This window comes from Phyllobates terribilis, unplaced genomic scaffold (assembly GCF_046119375.1).
Source record: "Phyllobates terribilis strain yellow unplaced genomic scaffold, ASM4611937v1 Scaffold_2__4_contigs__length_985480577, whole genome shotgun sequence".
NCBI lineage: Eukaryota > Metazoa > Chordata > Amphibia > Anura > Dendrobatidae > Phyllobates > Phyllobates terribilis.
Window position 1 is genome coordinate 106,338,861 of NW_027362762.1, and position 21,627 is coordinate 106,360,487.

Genomic DNA, 21,627 nt, shown 5'->3' on the forward strand with positions numbered 1-21,627 from the left:
AGCGCCATTGATTCCATGGTGCTGTACATAGGAGGGTATATTAGTCATGTTTGTGTATTATATAAAATATTGATCTGAATTCATTATATAATATATCTAAAACAATCATATGTCCATGTTCACAACATAGGTAATGGACACTCAAGTTAAATGCCATCCAAATATGTATGATGTGAAGCACATGGTGTGGTTTATTACCAATGGTATAAAGTTGGCTGCATTCTCCTCCAAGAGCATTAAATGCACAACAGGATATATTCTTCTCCTTAAATTCCATCAAACGCAATCTGCTTTCCACCTGTGTACTTCCAAACTTATTTGACTCAGGATTTGGTATAGAGGTTGTCTTGTTATTGCATCTATGAGAAGAAAATCAGGAGTATGATTAATAGAGAAAAGCAAAGCAATCCCCAAAAGTTATATATGTGTAGAAATTATGAAAATCTAAATGTTATGAAGGTCTAGAAGTGATAGGGATGTAGAGGCGATAATGGTGAGGAGGTGATAGTGATCTAGATTTGATAAAGGTATAAAGGTGATTGAGATTCAGAAGTAATAAAGGTGTGGACGTGAAGGAGGTGTAGAAGTGATGAAGAGCTAAAAAATGACTGAGAGTAGAGGGGTGTAGAGGTGATGGAGATATAGAAGTGATGGAAGTATAAAAGTAATGGAGGTATAAAAGTGATGGAGATCTGCAAGTAATGGAGATGCAGAGGTGATATATCTAGAAGTAATGGGTGTGTAGAGTTGATGAAGGTCTAAAAGTGAATGAGGTCTACAAGTGATGTAGGTGTAGAAGAGATGGAGATGTAAAAATAATGGAGGTTAAGAATTAGTGTTGAGCGAACATGCTCGACACTGCTCGGTACTCGCCCGAGCATCACGCTACTCGGGATGTTCGGCGAGCACCGAGCATTTCCGGGTTACTCGGGCGGGAGCTCGGGTCTCCGCCCTGCATGTTTGGCGCTCTTTACAGAGCCAATGAACATGCAGGGATTGCCAGCCAGTCACTGTAATGCTGCAGCCATGTTGGTTGTGGGCATTACAGTGATTGGCTGGCCGCACACCATCACCTCGAGTATTTAAAACGGGGCGCCGCCATCTTGGACACAGTCGCTCCGGATTAGACAGTGTAGGGACAGCGCTGCTGATTTAGGGAGAGATATAAACTGCGAAATAGTTAGTGTAGGTTCTGTAAAGGCTGCCAGAACAAACAAACAGTCCTTTTCAGGACTAATATCCATCCCAGATACCAGGCAGGCAGGCTGTATAGGAGACACAGTGGTTATACCAGCAAACGCTGCATTACAGTCCTGTGTGCGCCTGTTGCTGAAATTGCTGGACTTAGCACCAGGTGTCGGGGGCCAGGAAAAATCCTTTTTTTTTCATCTAAATCCTCCTTTTTTTTACTCCTTCACACTGTACAAATACCCGTCTTATTAACCTTTTGGTGTGTCCCCCCCCCCCCCAAAAAAAAGGCGTGTCTCTGATTTTTCAGACACAAATATAATTGTTGAAAATAGTCTGGTGTAGGCTAGAGAAACAGAAGTGTTGTTTTGCACTTCCACGGTTCAAACCTCTGTATTTTCCATTTTGGGCCATTTGTATCTAAAAAAAAAAAAGCAGGTTGAGTGTGTCGCTCACTGTTCAGCCGCAAATATCTCTATTTAAAAAAGTGTGATATACCCCAGTAAACAATAACTGTGGTTTTGCCATCCCACGGTAAAAAATCTCTATTATTCAGCTTTTGGTAGTTTTTTCCGTAAAGAAAAACAGTAGTGTCTCCTGACTGTTGTGACACAAAAATATATCTGTTGAAAATAGTCTTGTGTAGGCCCGACATCCCAGTGTGGTTTCGCAGTTCCACGGGTCAAATCGTTGTATTATCCAGTTTTGGGCCTTTGGTATCTTAAAAAAAAAGCAGTTTGAGTGTGTCGCTCACTGTTCAGCTGCAAATATCTCTATTTAAAAAAGTGTGGTATACCCCAGTAAACAATAACTGTGGTTTTCCTCTTCCACGGTTCTAATCTACTCTGTATTACCCTTTTTCCATTGATAGTGCAAGTGTAAGCTATTTTACTTCATTTACAATGGGCAAGGCGGGTGGCAAGGGATGTGGAAGTGGACGTTCTGGTGATGGTTCATGCAGAGGACGGGGCCGTGGCCAAGGTGAAAATGTGCCACAACCAACACCCATATCTTCTCGCTCCCACTTCTTGACCGAATTACTAGGGAAGCACAGAACAACACCAGTATTGAGAACTGATCAGTGTGAACAGGTTATTAATTGGATAGCAGATAATACTTCCAGTTACCTGGGCACCACCACCTCCGGTCTGTCTTCCACACGGTCAACTCTTAGTAGCCGTGAGTCTCGACCGCATACTCCTCCTCACCCTGATGCTCCTTCCTCCCACCATGCCGAGTGTCGTCAGACAGCAAGTGATCCCACACTTGGACACTCTGAAGAGCTGTTCACTGGTCCATTTCCATATTTGGGCCCCTCGCCTGATACGCTTGAAGTGGTGGAAGAGGAGATCCCATGTTGCGATGCCCAAATATTTGAACAGCCACGGCCACAGGAAGTCGACGTTGGCAATCTGTCACAAGAGGTGGACGATGACGAGACACAATTGCCAGGAAGTGAGGAGGAGGATCGTGGTGCGCAAGTGGAAGAGGAGGAGGTGGTGAATGATCTAGTAACTGACCCAACGTGGAAGGAGGACATGCAGAGTGAGGCCAGCAGCACACAGGGAAGGGAGGCAGAGTACCCCAACAGGCAGGAAGAAGCAGTGTGGTGGCCGCAGACAGAAGGCAGGCAACTGTTCCCCGTAACACCAACACGAGGGACGTTGCCAGTACAAGCGGTAGGTCTTCCAGAGTCTGGAATTTTTTTAAAGACTCTGCTGATAACCCCAAAAAGGCCATATGTTCCACCTGCCATGCCAGCATCAGCAGGGGTGACAAAACTACCAGCCTGACCACCACCAGCATGATCAGGCACATGGCAGCAAAGCACCCGACTTTGTGGGGCGAAACCCAGGGTCCACGACCAGTGTCAGCGGGTGTCACCACTGCTTCTTCCACTGTTGTGCATGCAATATAACCCCCTGTTGTGTGTGCAAGGCAATCCCCTGTCCATACTGCATGTAAAGATGCCCCCTCCTCTCAGTCTTCACTTGTTATGACAGTTTCTCAAGAAACAGCATCAACGTCCACGTCCCACCGCAGCGTTCAATTGTCCATATCCCAGACCTTTGAACGAAAGCGGAAATTCGCAGCTAACGCCCCACAGGCCACAGTCCTAAATTCGCACATTTCACGACTGCTTGCATTGGAAATGCTGCCTTTTAGGCTGGTGGAGACGGAATCCTTCCGCAATCTTATGGCGGTGGCTGTCCCTCGGTACTCGGTCCCCAGCCGACACTATTTTGCCCGGTGTGCCATCCCCGCACTACACAAGCACGTGTCCCAAAGCATCTGCTGTGCCCTCAACAACGCAGTTACTGGGAGAGTCCACCTGACAACGGACACGTGGACAAGTGCTTGTGGCCAGGGACGGTACATCTCTCTGACGGCACACTGGGTAAACATAGTGGAAGCCGGGACCCAGTCAGACCTTGGGACGGAACACATCCTCCCCACACCGAGGATTGCGGGCCCTATGTCAGTCAGAGTTGCCCCCACAGTGTACAGCTCCTGCGCATCCTCCTCCTCCTCCTCATGTTCAGCCTCCATCTCAGATATCACCACATCAGTTACAAGCTGGAAGCATTGCAGTACTGCCTCCGCCAAGCGGCAACAAGCTGTGCTGAAACTCATAAGCTTAGGTGATAAACCTCACACTGCTTGTGAGTTGTGGACAGCTGTGAAAGAGCAGGCAGATCTGTGGCTGAGACCGCTGAACCTACATCCCGGCATGGTCGTGTGTGACAATGGCCGTAACCTGGTGGCGGCTCTGAGGCGAGGTGAGATCACACACGTACCATGCCTGGCTCATGTGCTTAACCTCGTGGTTCAGCGGTTTCTTAAATCGTACCCTGAGTTGCCAGATCTGCTCGTGAAAGTACGCCGCCTGTCAGCTCATTTTCGCAATTCGGCTACAGCTTCCGCCGCCCTTGCTGTGTTGCAGCAGCGTTTGCAGCTTCCGGCACACCGACTGGTGTGTGATGTCCCCACACGTTGGAACTCTACCCTCCACATGTTGCAAAGGATTTGTGAGCAGAAGAGAGCAGTTGTGGAGTACCAGCTGCAACAAGGCCGTTGATATTCAGGTCAGACTCCACACATAAGACCTCAGGAGTGGACCTGGATGTCTGACATATGTACCATCCTGACAAACTTTGAGGAGGCCACCAAGATGGTGAGTGGTGATGACGCCATCATTAGTGTCAGCATCCCACTTGTCTGTCTTTTGCAACGCTCTCTGCAGAGAATTAAAGAGGAGGCATTGCAGCCAGAGTATGATGAGATGGATCAAGAAGCCGTAGCGGGCGATTACACACAGCCCAGCCTCATCTCATCCCAACGTGCATTGGGGGACAATGAGGGAGAGGAGGAGGAGGAGGAGGAAGAACAGGAGCTGCTATCATGCGTTGTAGACGGTAGTACCTGTACAAGTGTCATACCGTCGGTTCAGCGTGGGTGGCCTGAAGACAGGGGGGAGGAGGAAGAGGAGGAGGAGGAGAGCATGGTCAGTCGTCATCTTGGTGAGGACACGGAAATCTTGCTCGTTACCAGTCTGGCACGCATGGCTGACTTTATGTTACGCTACCTTAACCGTGACCCTCGCGTTGTCAAAATGTTGGGTGACAGTCATTACTGGTTGGTGACACTTGTAGACCCCCGCTACAAGGAGAACTTTCACTCTCTTATTCCTGAGGTGGAGAGGTCTACAAAAATGGGGCAATACCAGAAGGCCCTTGCTGCAGAACTCTTAAAAAAATTCCCATCTGAACACGCTAGCAGCAGAGGTCACAGTTCGTTGCCCAACCAAGGCGTACAGGCGAGAGAGATGCACCTCCAATCCACCAGAGGCAGGGGAACACTGTCAACGTTCTGGGACAGTTTTCTGACACCCGCCCAGCTTACAGGCCCTAAGGCGCGGGGTACTCTCACAAGGAGTGGAAAGTTTCAAAAGATGGTGAGGGAGTACCTTGCCGATCGTACCAGCGTCCTCCGTGATTCCTCTGTGCCTTTTAATTATTGGGTATCGAAGCTGGACACTTGGAATGAACTCGCTCTGTACGCCTTGGAGGTCCTGGCCTGCCCTGCCGCTAGCGTGTTATCGGAGCGTGTTTTTAGTGCCGCTGGGGGAATTATAACTGATAAGCGCACTCGCCTGTCAACTGACAATGCTGACAAGCTGACCCTTATCAAAATGAACAAGGGCTGGATTGGGCCAGACTTCTCATCACCACCAAATGACAGCAGAGTAACATAAAGTCAAATCCACTGTGTTATTTCGGGAGGTGTATTCACATGCACCGCTTCACACCCACCCGCTTCCTCGTTTCGGCTGTTTAATCTTCTTCTCCTTATCAGCCTCCACCACCACTATACCACCAGGGTGCCAGCATTGCAAGTTCCTCCGTCCTTATTTTTGGCAGCTTTTGCTTGCAAGGCATAAGCAAATACTATGGGACATCCACTCCCCAATAATGGGACTTATGTTTGTAATATGCTGTACTGCATGGCTCTTGTAAGGGGCATTGCAAGTTGCTCCGTCCTAATTTTTGGCAGCTTTTGCTGGGAAAGCATAAGCAAATATTATGGGACACCCACTCCCCAATAATGGGACTTATGTTTGTAATATGCTGTACTGCATGGCTCTTGCAAGGGGCATTGCAAGTTGCTCCGTCCTAATTTTTGGCAGCTTTTGCTTGGAAAGCATAAGCAAATACCATGGGACACCCACTCCCCAATAATGGGACTTATGATTGTAATATGCTGTACTGCATGGCTCTTGTAAGGGGCATTGCAAGTTGCTACGTCCTAATTTTTGGCAGCTTTTGCTGGGAAAGCATAAGCAAATACCATGGGACACCCACTCCCCAATAATGGGACTTATGTTTGTAATATGCTGTACTGCATGGCTCTTGTAAGGGGCATTGCAAGTTGCTCCGTCCTAATTTTTGGCAGCTTTTGCTTGCAAGGCATAAGCAAATACTATGGGACACCCACTCTCCAATAATGGGACTTATGTTTGTAATATGCTGTACTGCATGTGACGCGCCCCCTGGGCCGTGTGTACACGTGTGTGGGATACCCGGTGCCGGGTCTCTGGGGTCTGTATTCTCCGTGGCGGTGACCCGGTCCCGAACGTCTCAGAGTCTTTGCAGTGCAGTTCAGGGTCTTTACTGATGATTATAAGGTAGACGCTCCTGGGAGTACTGGCTAGCATAAGAGGCCTGGTCAGTCTGAGAGCAAGCAGGAGTTCCCCTGGCCAGGTGGAGTTGTAGGCCTCCCCGTCTGTCTGCACTCTTCCTGGCTACCTTGCTGTAAGCGGGTAGAAGTAGCCCACGTCCCTGAGTGTACCGTGTAGTGCTCACCCGTATGGCTGGTGACTTGGGGCCTTCTGTTAGCCTCCGCTCCACGACGGCGGTGCTGGTCCCTTGCTTGTGACTGAGCCTCCGGGCTTCTATGGCCAGAGGACCTGAAATCCCCTGCCGGCTGGTTTCTGCTGCTGGATATATAAGTCCTCACAGCTTCGGACTCCTGTGTCCGGTTCCTATTGTCTTCTGCCAGGGTGAGCTCTGCTCAGCTTCCAGCCCCTGGTCTTTAGCTCCTAGCTCCTACAGAGCTCCTTGCTGTTACTTTCCCTTGCTCTCACTCTGACTCTGACTGTTCTCTGACTCACTCAACCCCGCCCCAGATCCAGTTTATAAGGGCAGAATTCTCCACTCCCAGGACTGGGGCAGGAGGATGTTGCATGTTTAAGGGTTTCTGACCAGGAAACCTCCCACTTGCTCTCCGACATAATATCTCTATTACTGTGGTGACCAGACCCCTGGGGTGCCACACATGGCTCTTGTAAGGGGCATTGCAGTTCCTCATAATGTTTGGAAAGCCTTCCATTCACAGGTTAGGCCAACAGTGCACGGGAGACCCAGTTGCTATAAATGGAAAAAAAGGTTTAGTTAACGCCCTCTGACCTCCATGTCATTTCCAAGGGGCATTGGAGTGGCTCGAAATTTTTGGTAGGCATTGTACTCACTGTATGCCCTATAACTGTGTAGCCAAACCGCTCCTTTTGTTACAGAAACATATCCTACAAGACATATCTGGTTGACTGGCCTGATATTGATGTGAATGGTCCCTGTTCCTCCTGCTCTTTCTCCTTTGCCACCACCTCATCCATCATTTATCACCAGAAGCTTTGTTTTAACGGGAGTCATAGAACTGGGATAGTAGCAGGAAAACATCCAGCAATCCTCGGAGGAGGTAGGATATGCGCCAAAACGCGGACCACCTCAGGCCTAGCCGCTACTACATACATGCGCTTGCATTCCAAGAAAACAAAGCAGATGCTAACTTCTATCATCATCATCATGCTCCTCACCTTGGCACTCTCAACTCCCCTGATGGAGAAGCCAGGGCCCACCGGAGGAGTCTGGTTCTCTGGTGGGCTCGTCCAATGCTGCCCTAAAGCAGGCCAGGCTAAGAAAAGTGTGGGGGAAGGTGACAGGAGAAAGCAGGGTGGCTGGGGACTGTTTATGGACACCCGGCCGTCCCCAGGCGGCTGGCGACCGTGTGTGGACACCCGGCCGCGGGGCGGCTGGGGACCGAGTATGGACACCTGGCCGCCACCTGGCGGCTGGGGACCGAGCGTGGACACCCGGCCGCCGGGCGGCTGGGGACTGAGTATGGATACCTCGCTGCCGAAGCGGCCATGAGGTAGTGGCCAGCTTCGGCCTCCTCCAAACTAAAAGGCCCCATTTCAAGTGAAAGCTAGCAGTATGGTATTGCAGCCTGCGGGTGGGTGGGTGGTTGGCTGCATATTTTCGCTTGCATTGCAAGGAATGGGGGAGGTACAATTGAACACTGCCCTGGGACAAGGACTTGCACGGGGATAGTTGCAAGTCTGCATCGTCTGATGCAGCAAGGATCACTTCTGATGGGCACACTTTTAGGCAGTGACCTGGGAGTCAGAGATGCTTCCAGGGGTCTTCCCCATGCTGATCCCTTGTCTTTTCAGCACTGTATGCATGTGTCACACAGCACATGGCCAGATAAGGTTGTAAAATGTTAAAATGACATTTCCCGGTGAACGCATTTGTCACGGTTGAAAGCAATACAAAAGTGCAAAAACGCATGAAAAATGCTACTTGTGAACATAGCCCAAGGTGTGGAGGAGTATTTTTGTTTTTGGTTATTTATTTTACCTTATACACAAGTTTTTACCCTGGAAAGGAAATTCCTTAACATATTTCACAGGAAAACCGTTTCAGTTTCGTTTTTGAACGTTTTATTGTGAGCCCGCAAAAGTGGCTTAATACCTCTGACCACGTTGTTGACAGCAGTGACCTGGGGGTCAGAAATGCTTCCAGGGGTGATCCCCATGCTGCCCCCATGTCTTTTGAGCACTGTCACTATAGTTTGGGCACTTTTTAGGCTTTCTACAGACTGCCGGGGGTGCTGCCGCAAAAATGCTCGGGTATCTCATAGACTAACATTGGGCTTGTTGCTCGGGTCGAGCACCCGACTATCACGGTAAGCTCGGCCCGAGCTTCGAGCACCCGAGCACTTTAGTGATCGCTGAACAGTGATCATCAGTCATCATCTTGGTGAGGACACGGAAGTCTTGCCCATTACCAGTCTGGCACCCATGGCTGACTTTATGTTACGCTGCCTTACCCGTGACCCTCGCATTGTCAAAATGTTGGGTGACAGTCATTACTGGTTGATGACACTTTTAGACCCCCTCTACAAGGAGAACTTTCACTCTCTTATTCCTGAGTTGGAGAGGTCTACAAAAATGGGGCAGTACCAGAAGGCCCTTGCTGCAGAACTATTAAAAAAATTCCCATCTGAACACGGTAGCAGCAGAGGTCACAGTTCGCTGCCCAACTAAGGCATACAGGCGAGAGAGACGCAACTCCAATCCACCAGAGGCAGGGGAACACTGTCAATGTTCTAGGACAGTTTTCTGAGACCTGCCCAGCTTACAGGCCCTGAGGCGCAGAGTACTCTCACAAGGAGTGGAAAGTTTCAAAAGATGGTGAGGGAGTACCAGCGTCCTCCGTGATTCCTCTGTGCCTTTTAATTATTGGGTATCCAAGCTGGACACTTGGAATGAACTCACTCTGTACGCCTTGGAGGTCCTGGCCTGCCCTGCCGCTAGCGTGTTATCGGAGCGTGTTTTTAGTGCCGCTGGGGGAATTATAACTGATAAGCGCACTCGCCTGTCAACTGACAATGCTGACAAGCTGACCCTTATCAAAATGAACAAGGGCTGGATTGGGCCAGACTTCTCATCACCACCAAATGACAGCAGAGTAACATAAAGTCAAATCCACTGTGTTATTTCAGGAGGTGTATTCCCATGCATCGCTTCACATCCACACATGGGTATACGCTTCCTCATTTCGGCTGTTTTTTGCTCTTCTCCTTATCCTCAGCCTCCACGACCACTATACCACCAGGGTGACCGTGGTCCATGTTGCCAGCATTGCAAGTTCCTCTGTCCTAATTTTTGGCAGCTTTTGCTTGGAAGGCATAGGCAAAGACTATGGGAGACCCACTCCCCAATAATGGGAATAATGTTTTTAATATGCTGTACTGCATGGCTCTTGTAAGGTACATTGCAAGTTCCCCCTTCCTAATTTTTGGCAGCTTTTGCTTGGAAGGCATAGGCAAAGACTATGGGAGACCCACTCCCCAATAATGGGAATAATGTTTTTAATATGCTGTACTGCATGGCTCTAGTAAGGGGCATTAAAATTGTCTTGTTAAGCTACTGTGACCTCCACGTCTCTTCCAAGGGTCGTTAACATTGTCTTTTTATTTCACTGCGACCTCCACCACTCTTCCAAGGGGCATTAAAAGCGTCTTGTTAAGCTACTGTGACCTCCACGTCTGTTCCACAGGGCATTGATATTGTCTTTTTATTCCACTGTAACCTCCACCACTCTTCCAAGGGGCATTGATATTGTCTTTTTATTCCACTGCGACCTCCACCACTTTTCCAAGGGGCATTAAAACCATCTTGTTAAGCTACTGTGACCTCCACGTCTCTTCCACGGGGCATTGATATTGTCATTTTATTCCACTGTAACCTCCACCACTCTTCCAAGGGGCATTAAAACTGTCTTGTTAAACCACTCTGAACTCCACGTCTCTTCCAAGGGGCATTAAAACCATCTTGTTAAGCTACTGTGACCTCCTCGTCTCTTCCACGGGGCATTGATATTGTCTTTTTATTCCACTGTAACCTCCACCACTCTTCCAAGGGGCATTAAAACTGTCTTGTTAAACCACTCTGAACGCCACGTCTCTTCCAAGGGGCATTAAAACCATCTTGTTAAGCTACTGTGACCTCCACGTCTCTTCTAAGGGGCATTAAAACCGTCTTGTTAAACCACTCTGAACTTCACAGCTCTTCCAAGGGGCATTGACATGTTGTTTTTAATTACCTCTAACCTCCACGACTCTTGCAACGGGCATTGCATTTCCTCCTAATTTTTGTCAGCTTTTGCTTTTCAATGCATAGGCGAACACTAAGGGAGACCCACTCCCCAATAATGGGTAGAAGGTTTTTAATACGCTGTAATCCACGTCTGTTTCAAGGGGCATTGCAATGCCCAATAATTTTTGGAAAGCCTTCCATTCCCTGCTTAGGCCAACAGTGTACAGGAGACCCAGTTGCTATAAATGGAAAAAACGGTTTAGTTAAGGCCCTCTGACCTCCATGTCACTTCCAAGGGGTATTGGAGTGCCTCGAAATTTTTGGTAGGCATTGCATTCACTGTATGCCTTATAACTGTGTAGCTGAACCGCTCCTTTTGGTACAGAAACATATCCTACAAGACATGTGTGGTTGGCTGGCCTGATATTGATGTGAATGGTCCCTGTTCCTCCTGCTCTTTCTCCTTTGCCACCACCTCATCCATCATTCATCACCTGAAGCTTTGTTTTAACGGGAGTCATAGAACTGGGATAGTAGCAGGAAAACATCCAGCAATCCTCGAAGGAGGTAGAATATGCGCCAAAACGCTGACCACCTCAGGCCTAGCTGCTACTACATACATGCGCTTGCATTCCAAGGAACAGAAAGCTAAGGAGGTGGATGGCCTCATGATCATGAATAATTTACTCGTTGTGTAGGAGGCCGACCACTGCTGCTGTCTACCTTCTGAACTTTGTGTTGAAGCCTGATTGACCCAGGACCCGCAATCCTCTATGTCTGGAGGACGTGTTGCATCCCAGTGTCCAACTGTGTCCCGGCTTCCACAATATTAACCCAGTGTGAAGGCGTCAGTGAGATGGACCATTCCTGGCCACATTCACTTGTCCACGTGTTTGTGGTTAGGCTGTCCTTCCCACTAAATGCACTGGGGAGGGCACAGGTAATGTTTTGGCATGCGCGCTTGTGTATAAGGCGCACCGGGACAAATAGGGGCGGCTGGGGACCGTTTATGGGCACCCGGCCACCCCCACGCGGCTAGGGACTGTGTGTGGGCACCCGGCCGCGGGGCGGCTGGGGACCGAGTATGGACACCCGGCCGCCCCCTGGCGGCTGGGGACCAAGCGTGGACACCCGGCCACCGGGCGGCTGGGGACTGAGTATGGATACCAGGCTACCGAAGCAGCCATGACGTGGTGGCCAGATTCCACCTCCACATGCCTAAAAGGCCCAATTTCAAGTGCAAGCAAGCTAGCAGTATGGTATTGCAGCCTGGGGGTGGGTGGGTGGCAGGCTGCATACTTGCGCTTGTATTGCAAGTTATGGGGGAGGTACAATTGAACACTGCCCTGGGACAAGGACTTGCACGGGGATAGTTGCAAGTCTGCATCTTCTGATGCGGCAAGGATCACTTCTGATGGGCACACTTTTAGGCATTGACCTGGGTGTCAGAGATGCTTCCAGGGGTCTTCCCCATGCTGTTCCCATGTCTTTTTAGCACTGTATGCATGTGTCACACAGCACATGGCCAGATAAGGTTGTAAAATGTTAAAATGACATTTCCCGGTGAATGCATTTGTCACGGTTGAAAGCAATACAAACGTGCAAAAATGCATAAAAAATGCTACTTGTGAACATAGCCCAAGGTGTGGAGGAGTATTTTTGTTTTTGGTTATTTATTTTACCTTATACACAAGTCTTTACCCTGGAAAGGATGTTCCTTAACCCCTTTCCGACCTGGTCAGTAATAGTACGCACCAGGTCGGGAAGGCCGGTTCAGCGGGGGCTCCGGCGGTGAGCCCGCACTGAAGCGAGCACATGTCAGCTGATTATTGGAATCGCAATCCACCCGCGGCTGTTAACATGTTAAATCTCTGACAGTGGCATTTAACTCGCGCTTCCGGGAGTCCTAAGCCCCGCCCATCAGTGACCCCATCACGTGATCGCGAGTCACCAATGGGTGGGCATGACAACTCAGGGTCTGCAGCAGACGCCTGTGGTTGTCATGTCTCAATTGCTATGAGCGCCACCTAGTGGTCAGCGCTCATAGCAAGTGAGCATTTCTCCTGCATACAAGCGATCTGCTCATCGCTTGTATGCAGTAGAAGCAATCAGACAACTGCTGCTTCTAGTCTCCTCTGGAGACTATAGAAGCAAGCAGAAAGTGTAAAAAAAAAGTTTTAAAAAATATTAAAAAAATAAAAAATATATAAAAGTTTAAGTCACCCCCCTTTCGCCCCATTCAAAATAAAATATATATATATATATAAAAAAAAACCACATACACATATTTGGTATCGCCGCGTTCAGAATCGCCCGATCTATCAATATAAAAGAAGAATTAATACAATCAGTAAACGGCGTAACGAGAAAAAAATTTTAAACGCCAGAATTAAGTTTTTTTGGTCGCTACAACTTTGCAATAAAATGCAATACCGGGCGATCAAAACATCGGATCTACCCCAAAATGGTATCAATAAAAACGTCAGCCCGGCACGCAAAAAATAAGCCCTCACCCAGCCCCAGATCCCGAAAAATGGAGAAGCTAAGGGTCTCGGAAAATGGCGTCATTTTTTTTTTGTTTTTTTAGCAAGCTTTGTTTTTTTTTTTCACCACTTAAATAAAAAAGAACCTATACATGTTTGGTGTCTATGAACTCGTAACGACCTGGAAAATAATGATGGCAGGTCAGTTTTAGCAGTCTGTGAACGTGGTAAAAAAAGGACCCAAAAAACAACTGTGGAATTGCATTTTTTTTGCAGTTTCACTACACTTGGAATTTTTTTCCCATTTTCCAGCACACGATATGGTAAAACCAGTGATGGTGTTTAAAAGTACAACTCGTCCCGCAGAAAATAAGCCCTCACATGGCCATATTGAACGACCCAAGGTCGTTAAGGGCTTAACATATTTCACGGGAAAGCACTATCAGTTTCGTTTTTGAACGTTTTATTGTGAGCCTGTAAAAGTGGCTTAATACCTCTGACCACGTTGTTGACAGCAGTGACCTGGGGGTCAGAAATGCTTCCTGGGGCGATCCCCATGCTGTCCACATGTCATTTGAGCACTGTCACTATCGTTTTGGGCACTTTTTAGGCTTTCTACAGACTGCCGGGGGTGCCGCCGCAAAAATGTTCGGGTCTCCCATAGACTAACATTGGGCTCGTTGCTCGGGTCGAGCACCTGAGTATCACAGTGAGCTCGGCCCGAGCTTCGAGCACCCGAGCATTTCAGTGCTCGCTCAACACTATTAAGAATTGATTCTACTTCACTTCTAGAAGTGACAGAGTTGTAAAAGTGACAGAGATCTTGAAAAGTATAAGTATTGAAGGTGTAGAAGTGATTGAGATCTAAAAGTAATCAAAATCTATAAGTGCTATAGGTGACAATTGTAGAAGCAATGGAGGTGTTGAAGAGATTGAGATCTAGGATTGATAGAGGTGTAGAACCAAAGGGGATATAGAAATGATGGAGGAATAAGGTGATAACGATGTAGATGTCACGGTGTTCTAATGGGATGGAGATCTACAATTGAGGAAGGTGTAAAAGCAATTGTTATCTAGAAATGATGGAGTTATAGAATTTTTGGAGATATTGACACAATGGAGGTGGTAAAATGATCTATATCTAAAAGTGATGGAGATCTAGAGGTGATGGAGGCAAAAAAAGTGATGCTGATCTAGAAGTAAATAAGGTGGTGATGGAGATCTAAAAATGATGTAGGTGTAAAAGTAATAATTGTTTATAGGTGACAGTGATCTAGAAGTAATGGAGATCTGGAAGTGATAGCGGTGTGGAATTTATGATGATAATGAAAAATATTTAGATTTGAGAGTCCTCAGTGGTTGATACCTTTTAAATGATGATAATGATGAATGAATTGATGAAGAGTAGTGTTGAGCGAGCACTAAAATGCTCGGGTGCTCGAAGCTCGGGCCGAGCTCACCGTGATACTCGGGTGCTCGACACAAGCAACGAGCCCAATGTTAGTCTATGGGAGACTCGAGCATTTTTGCGGTGGCACCCCTGGCAGTCTTTTAAAAGCCTAACAAGTGCCCAAAACGATAGTGACAGTGCTCAAATGACATGGGGACAGCATGGGGATCGCCCCAGGAAGCATTTCTGACCCCCAGGTCACTGCTGTCAACAACGTGGTCAGAGGTATTAAGCCACTTTTACAGGCTCACAATAAAACGTTCAAAAACGAAAGTGAAACTTTTTTCCTGTGAAATATGTTAAGGAACATCCTTTCCAGGGAAAAGACTTGTGTATAAGTTAAAGTAAATGACCAAAAACAAAAATACACCTCCACACCTTCGGCTATGTTCACAAGTAGCATTTTTTATGCGTTTTTGCACTTTTGTATTGTTTTCAACTATGACAAATGCATTCACCGTGAAATGTCATTTTAACATTTTACAACCTTATCTGGCCATGTGCTGTGTGACACATGCATAAAGTGCTGAAAAGACAAGGGAACAGCATGGGGAAGACCCCTGGAAGCATCTCTGACTCCCAGATCACTGTCTAAAAGTGTGCCCATCATAAGTGATCCTTACCGCATCAGAAGATGCAGACTTGCAACTATCCCCATGCAAGTTCTAGTCCCAGGGCAGTGTTCAATTGTACCTCCCCCATTCCTTGCAATACAAGCTCAAGTATGCAGCCTGCCACCCACCCACCCCCAGGCTGCAATACCATACTGCTTGCTTGCTTGAACTTGAAATTGGGCCTTTTAGGCATGTGGAGGCGGAATCTGGCCACCACGTTATGGCTGTGTTGGCGGCCTGGAATCCATACTCAGTCCCCAGCCGCCCGGCGGCCGGGTGTCCATACTCGGTCCCCAGCCGCCCCGCGGCCGGGTGTCCACACACGGTCCCCAGCTGCCTGGGGGCAGCCGGGTGTCCATAAACGGTCCCCAGCCGCCCCTATTTCTCCTTGGAACATCCCCCCACACACTTTTCTTAGCCCGGCCTGCTTTAGGCAGCATTGGACGAGCCCACCAGAGAACCAGACTCCTCCGGTGGGCCCTGACTTCTCCATCGGTGGAGTTGAGAGTGCCAAGGTGAGGAGCATGATGATGATGACAGAAGTTAGCATCTGCTATGTTTTCTTTTAATGCAAGTGTAAGTGTGCAGCCTGCCACCCACCCACCCCCAGACTGCAATTCCATACTGCTAGCTTGCACTTTAAATGGGGCCTTTTAGTTTGGAGGAGGCCGAAGCTGGCCACTACCTCATGGCTGCTTCGGCAGCGAGGTATCCATACTCAGTCCCCAGCCGCCCATATTTGTCCTGGTGTGCCTTATACATAAGATTAAGCGCGTATACCAAAACATTACCTGTGCCCTCCCCAGTGCATTTAGTGGGAAGGAGAGCCTATTCCGCTGTAGTGTGTGCATGCCAAACCCCTGTTCATGGTACATGCGAAGATGCCTCCCACCTTGCACCTGTCGTTGCAGACTTGCAACTATCCCCATTCAAGTCCTTGTCCCAGGGCACTGTTCAATTGTACCTCTCCCATTACTTGCAATGCAAGCGCAAGTATGCAGCCTGCCACCCACCCACCTCCAGGCTGCAATACCATACTGCTTGCTTGCACTTTAAATTGGGCCTTTTAGGCATGTAGAGGCGGAATCTGGCCACCACGCCATGGCTGTGTTGGCGGCCTGGTATCCATACTCAGTCCCCAGCCGCCTGGTGGCCGGGTGTCCCCGCTTGCTCCCCAGCCTCCAGGGGGTGGCCGGGTGTCCATACTCAGTCCCCAGCCACCCCTATTTGTCCCGGTAACCTTTCCCACACTTTTCTTAGCCTGGCCTGCTTTAGGGCAGCATTGGCCGAGCCCACCGGACTATCAGACTCCTCCGGTGGGCCCTGGCTTCTCCATCAGGGGAGTTGAGAGTGCCAAGGTGAGGAGCATGATGAGGATGATAGAAGTTAGCATCTGCTTTGTTTTGTTGTAATGCAAGCGCATGTATGTAGTAGCGGCTAGGCCTGAGGTGGTCAGCGTTTTGGCGCATATCCTACCTCCTCCGAGGATTGCTGGATGTTTTCTTGCTACTATCCAAGTTCTATGACTCCCGTTAAAACAAAGCTTCAGGTGATAAATGATGGATGAGGTAGTGGCAAAGCAGAAAGAGCAGGAGGAACAGGGACCATTCACATCAATATCAGGCCAGTCAACCAGATATGTCTTGTAGGATATGTTTCTGTAACAAAAGGAGCGGTTCGGCTACACAGTTATAGGGCATACAGTGAGTGCAATGCCTACCAAAAATTTCGAGCCACTCCAATGCCCCTTGGAAATGACATGGAGGTCAGAGGGCGTTAACTAAACCTTTTTTTCCATTTATAGCAACTGGGTCTCCCGTGCACTGTTGGCCTAAGCAGTGAATGGAAGGCTTTCCAAAAATTATGAGGAACTGCAATGCCCCTTACAAGAGCCATGTGTGGCACCCCAGGGGTCTGGTCACCACAGTAATAGAGATATTACGTCAGAGAGCAAGTGGGAGGTTTCCTGGTCAGGATCCCTTAAACATGCAACATCCTCCTGCCCCAATCCTGGGAGGGGAGAATTCTGCCCTTATAAACTGGATCTGGGGCGGGGTTGAGTGAGTCAGAGAACAGTCAGAGTCAGAGTGAGAGCAAGGGAAAGTAACAGCAAGGAGCTCTGTAGGAGCTAGGAGCTAAAGACCAGGGGCTGGAAGCTGAGCAGAGCTCGCCCTGGCAGAAGACAATAGGAACCGGACACAGGAGTCCGAAACTGTGAGGACTTATATATCCAGCAGCAGAAACCAGCCGGCAGGGGATTTCAGGTCCTCTGGCCATAGAAGCCCGGAGGCTCAGTCACAAGCAAGGGACCAGCACCGCCGTCGTGGAGCGGAGGCTAACAGAAGGCCCCAAGTCACCAGCCATACGGGTGAGCACTACACGGTACACTCAGGGACGTGGGCTACTTCTACCCACTTACAGGAAGATAGCCAGGAAGAGTGCAGACAGACGGGGAGGCCTACAACTCCACCTGGCCAGGGGAACTCCTGCTTGCTCACAGACTGACCAGGCCTCTTATGCTAGCCAGTACTCCCGGGAGGGTCTACCTTATAATCATCAGTAAAGACCCTGAACTGCACTGCAAAGACTCTGAGTCATTCCTGCTGCGCTCGTGCACCATCACCCCCATCATCCACACTCACTGCCCTGAGGCTATACTCCTCCCGAGGGGAGTTATCCCATTCTATGCTGCGCACACAACACCAGCCTCAGCGGTCTGCCTCGCAGCGGTGGTACTCCCTGACCGCAATCCATAGGTGGCGCAGTCGGACAATTAACCTCAAAACCTAAGGAAGACTGCCACTGGTTTGACCAGCCTGAGCCACGGGACCGGGTCACCGCCACGGAGACTACAGACCCCAGAGACCCGGCACCGGGTATCCCACACACGTGTACACACGACCCAGGGGGCACGTCACATGCAGTACAGCATATTACAAACATAAGTCCCATTATTGGGGAGTGGGTGTCCCATAGTATTTGCTTATGCCTTGCAAGCAAAAGCTGCCAAAAATTAGGACGGAGCAACTTGCAATGCCCCTTACAAGAGCCATGCAGTACAGCATATTACAAACATAAGTCCCATTATTGGGGAGTGGGTGTCCCATGGTATTTGCTTATGCTTTCCAAGCAAAAGCTGCCAAAAATTAGGACGGAGCAACTTGCAATGCCCCTTACAAGAGCCATGCAGTACAGCATATTACAAACATAAGTCCCATTATTGGGGAGTGGGTGTCCCATAGTATTTGCTTATGCTTTCCCAGCAAAAGCTGCCAAAAATTAGGACGGAGCAACTTGCAATGCCCCTTACAAGAGCCATGCAGTACAGCATATTACAAACATAAGTCCCATTATTGGGGAGTGGGTGTCCCATAGTATTTGCTTATGCTTTCCCAGCAAAAGCTGCCAAAAATTAGGACGGAGCAACTTGCAATGCCCCTTACAAGAGCCATGCAGTACAGCATATTACAAACATAAGTCCCATTATTGGGGAGTGGGTGTCCCATGGTATTTGATTATGCTTTCCCAGCAAAAGCTGCCAAAAATTAGGACGGAGCAACTTGCAATGCCCCTTACAAGAGCCATGCAGTACAGCATATTACAAACATAAGTCCCATTATTGGGGAGTGGGTGTCCCATGGTATTTGCTTATGCTTTCCCAGGAAAAGCTGGCAAAAATTAGGACGGAGCAACTTGCAATGCCCCTTACAAGAGCCATGCAGTACAGCATATTACAAACATAAGTCCCATTATTGAGGAGTGGGTGTCCCATAGTATTTGCTTATGCTTTCCCAGGAAAAGCTGCCAAAAATTAGGATGGAGCAACTTGCAATGCCCCTTACAAGAGCCATGCAGTACAGCATATTACAAACATAAGTCCCATTATTGGGGAGTGGGTGTCCCATGGTATTTGCTTATGCTTTCCAAGCAAAAGCTGCCAAAAATTAGGACGGAGCAACTTGCAATGCCCCTTACAAGAGCCATGCAGTACAGCATATTACAAACATAAGTCCCATTATTGGGGAGTGGGTGTCCCATGGTATTTGCTTATGCTTTCCCAGCAAAAGCTGCCAAAAATTAGGACGGAGCAACTTGCAATGCCCCTTACAAGAGCCATGCAGTACAGCATATTACAAACATAAGTCCCATTATTGGGGAGTGGGTGTCCCATAGTATTTGCTTATGCTTTCCCAGCAAAAGCTGCCAAAAATTAGGACGGAGCAACTTGCAATGCCCCTTACAAGAGCCATGCAGTACAGCATATTACAAACATAAGTCCCATTATTGGGGAGTGGGTGTCCCATAGTATTTGCTTATGCTTTCCCAGCAAAAGCTGCCAAAAATTAGGACGGAGCAACTTGCAATGCCCCTTACAAGAGCCATGCAGTACAGCATATTACAAACATAAGTCCCATTATTGGGGAGTGGGTGTCCCATGGTATTTGCTTATGCTTTCCCAGCAAAAGCTGCCAAAAATTAGGACGGAGCAACTTGCAATGCCCCTTACAAGAGCCATGCAGTACAGCATATTACAAACATAAGTCCCATTATTGGGGAGTGGGTGTCCCATGGTATTTGCTTATGCTTTCCAAGCAAAAGCTGCCAAAAATTAGGACGGAGCAACTTGCAATGCCCCTTACAAGAGCCATGCAGTACAGCATATTACAAACATAAGTCCCATTATTGGGGAGTGGGAGTCCCATAGTATTTGCTTATGCTTTCCCAGCAAAAGCTGCCAAAAATTAGGATGGAGCAACTTGCAATGCCCCTTACAAGAGCCATGCAGTACAGCATATTACAAACATAAGTCCCATTATTGGGGAGTGGGTGTCCCATGGTATTTGCTTATGCTTTCCCAGCAAAAGCTGCCAAAAATTAGGACGGAGCAACTTGCAATGCCCCTTACAAGAGCCATGCAGTACAGCATATTACAAACATAAGTCCCATTATTGGGGAGTGGGTGTCCCATGGTATTTGCTTATGCTTTCCCAGCAAAAGCTGCCCAAAATTAGGACGGAGCAACTTGCAATGCCCCTTACAAGAGCCATGCAGTACAGCATATTACAAACATAAGTCCCATTATTGGGGAGTGGGTGTCCCATAGTATTTGCTTATGCCTTGCAAGCAAAAGCTGCCAAAAATAAGGACGGAGGAACTTGCAATGCTGGCACCCTGGTGGTATAGTGGTGGTGGAGGCTGAGGATAAGGAGAAGAAGATTAAACAGCCGAAACGAGGAAGTGTATACCCATGTGTGGGTGTGAAGCGGTGCATGTGAATACACCTCCCGAAATAACACAGTGGATTTGACTTTATGTTACTCTGCTTTCATTTGGTGGTGATGAGAAGTCTGGCCCAATCCAGCCCTTGTTCATTTTGATAAGGGTCAGCTTGTCAGCATTGTCAGTTGACAGGCGAGTGCGCTTATCAGTTATAATTCCCCCAGTGGCACTAAAAACACGCTCCGATAACACGCTAGCGGCAGGGCAGGCCAGGACCTCCAAGGCGTACAGAGCGAGTTCATTCCAAGTGTCCAGCTTCGATACCCAATAATTAAAAGGCACAGATGAATCACGGCGGACGCTGGTACGATCGGCAAGGTACTCCCTCACCATCTTTTGAAACTTTCCACTCCTTGTGAGAGTACCCCGTGCCTCAGGGCCTGTAAGCTGGGCGGGTGTCAGGAAACTGTCCCAGAACATTGACAGTGTTCCCCTGCCTCTGCTGGATTGGAGTTGCATCTCTCTCGCCTGTACGCCTTGGTTGGGCAACGAACTGTGACCTCTGCCGCTAGCGTGTTCAGATGGGAATTTTTTTAAGAGTTCTGCAGCAAAGGCCTTCTGGTATTGCCCCATTTTTGTAGACCTCTCCACCTCAGGAATAAAAGAGTGAAAGTTCTCCTTGTAGCGGGGGTCTACAAGTGTCACCAACCAGTAATGACTGTCACCCAACATTTTGACAATGCGAGGGTCACGGTTAAGGCAGCGTAACATAAAGTCAGCCATGCGTGCCAGACTGGTAACGGGCAAGATTTCCGTGTCCTCACCAAGATGACGACTGACCATGCTCTCCTCCTCCTCCTCCTCTTCCTCCTCCCCCCTGTCCTTAGGCCACCCACGCTGAACCGACGGTATGACACTTGTACAGGTACTACCGTATACAACGCATGAAAGCAGCTCCTGTTCTTCCTCCTCCTCCTCCTCCTCTCCCTCATTGTCCCCCAATGCACGTTGGGATGAGATGAGGCTGGGCTGTGTGTAATCGCCCGCTACGGCTTCTTGATCCATCTCATCATACTCTGGCTGCAATGCCTCCTCTTTAATTCTCTGCAGAGAGCGTTGCAAAAGACAGACAAGTGGGATGCTGACACTAATGATGGCGTCATCGCCACTCACCATCTTGGTGGCCTCCTCAAAGTTTGTCAGGATGGTACATATGTCAGACATCCAGGTCCA

At 48.6% G+C, this 21,627-nt stretch overlaps 1 protein-coding gene across 3 annotated transcripts in view; it reads right to left on the bottom strand.

The window, feature by feature from the left end:
• Positions 1–21,627, bottom strand: part of FLT3 (fms related receptor tyrosine kinase 3) — a 126,213-nt gene that overhangs the window by 59,600 nt on the left and 44,986 nt on the right. For all 3 annotated transcript variants that reach the window (XM_073662475.1, XM_073662474.1, XM_073662476.1), the window contains exon 6: positions 199–359. In XM_073662475.1, coding sequence (XP_073518576.1) covers positions 199–359 — 161 coding nt within the window. The remainder of the gene's footprint in view (positions 1–198; positions 360–21,627) is intronic.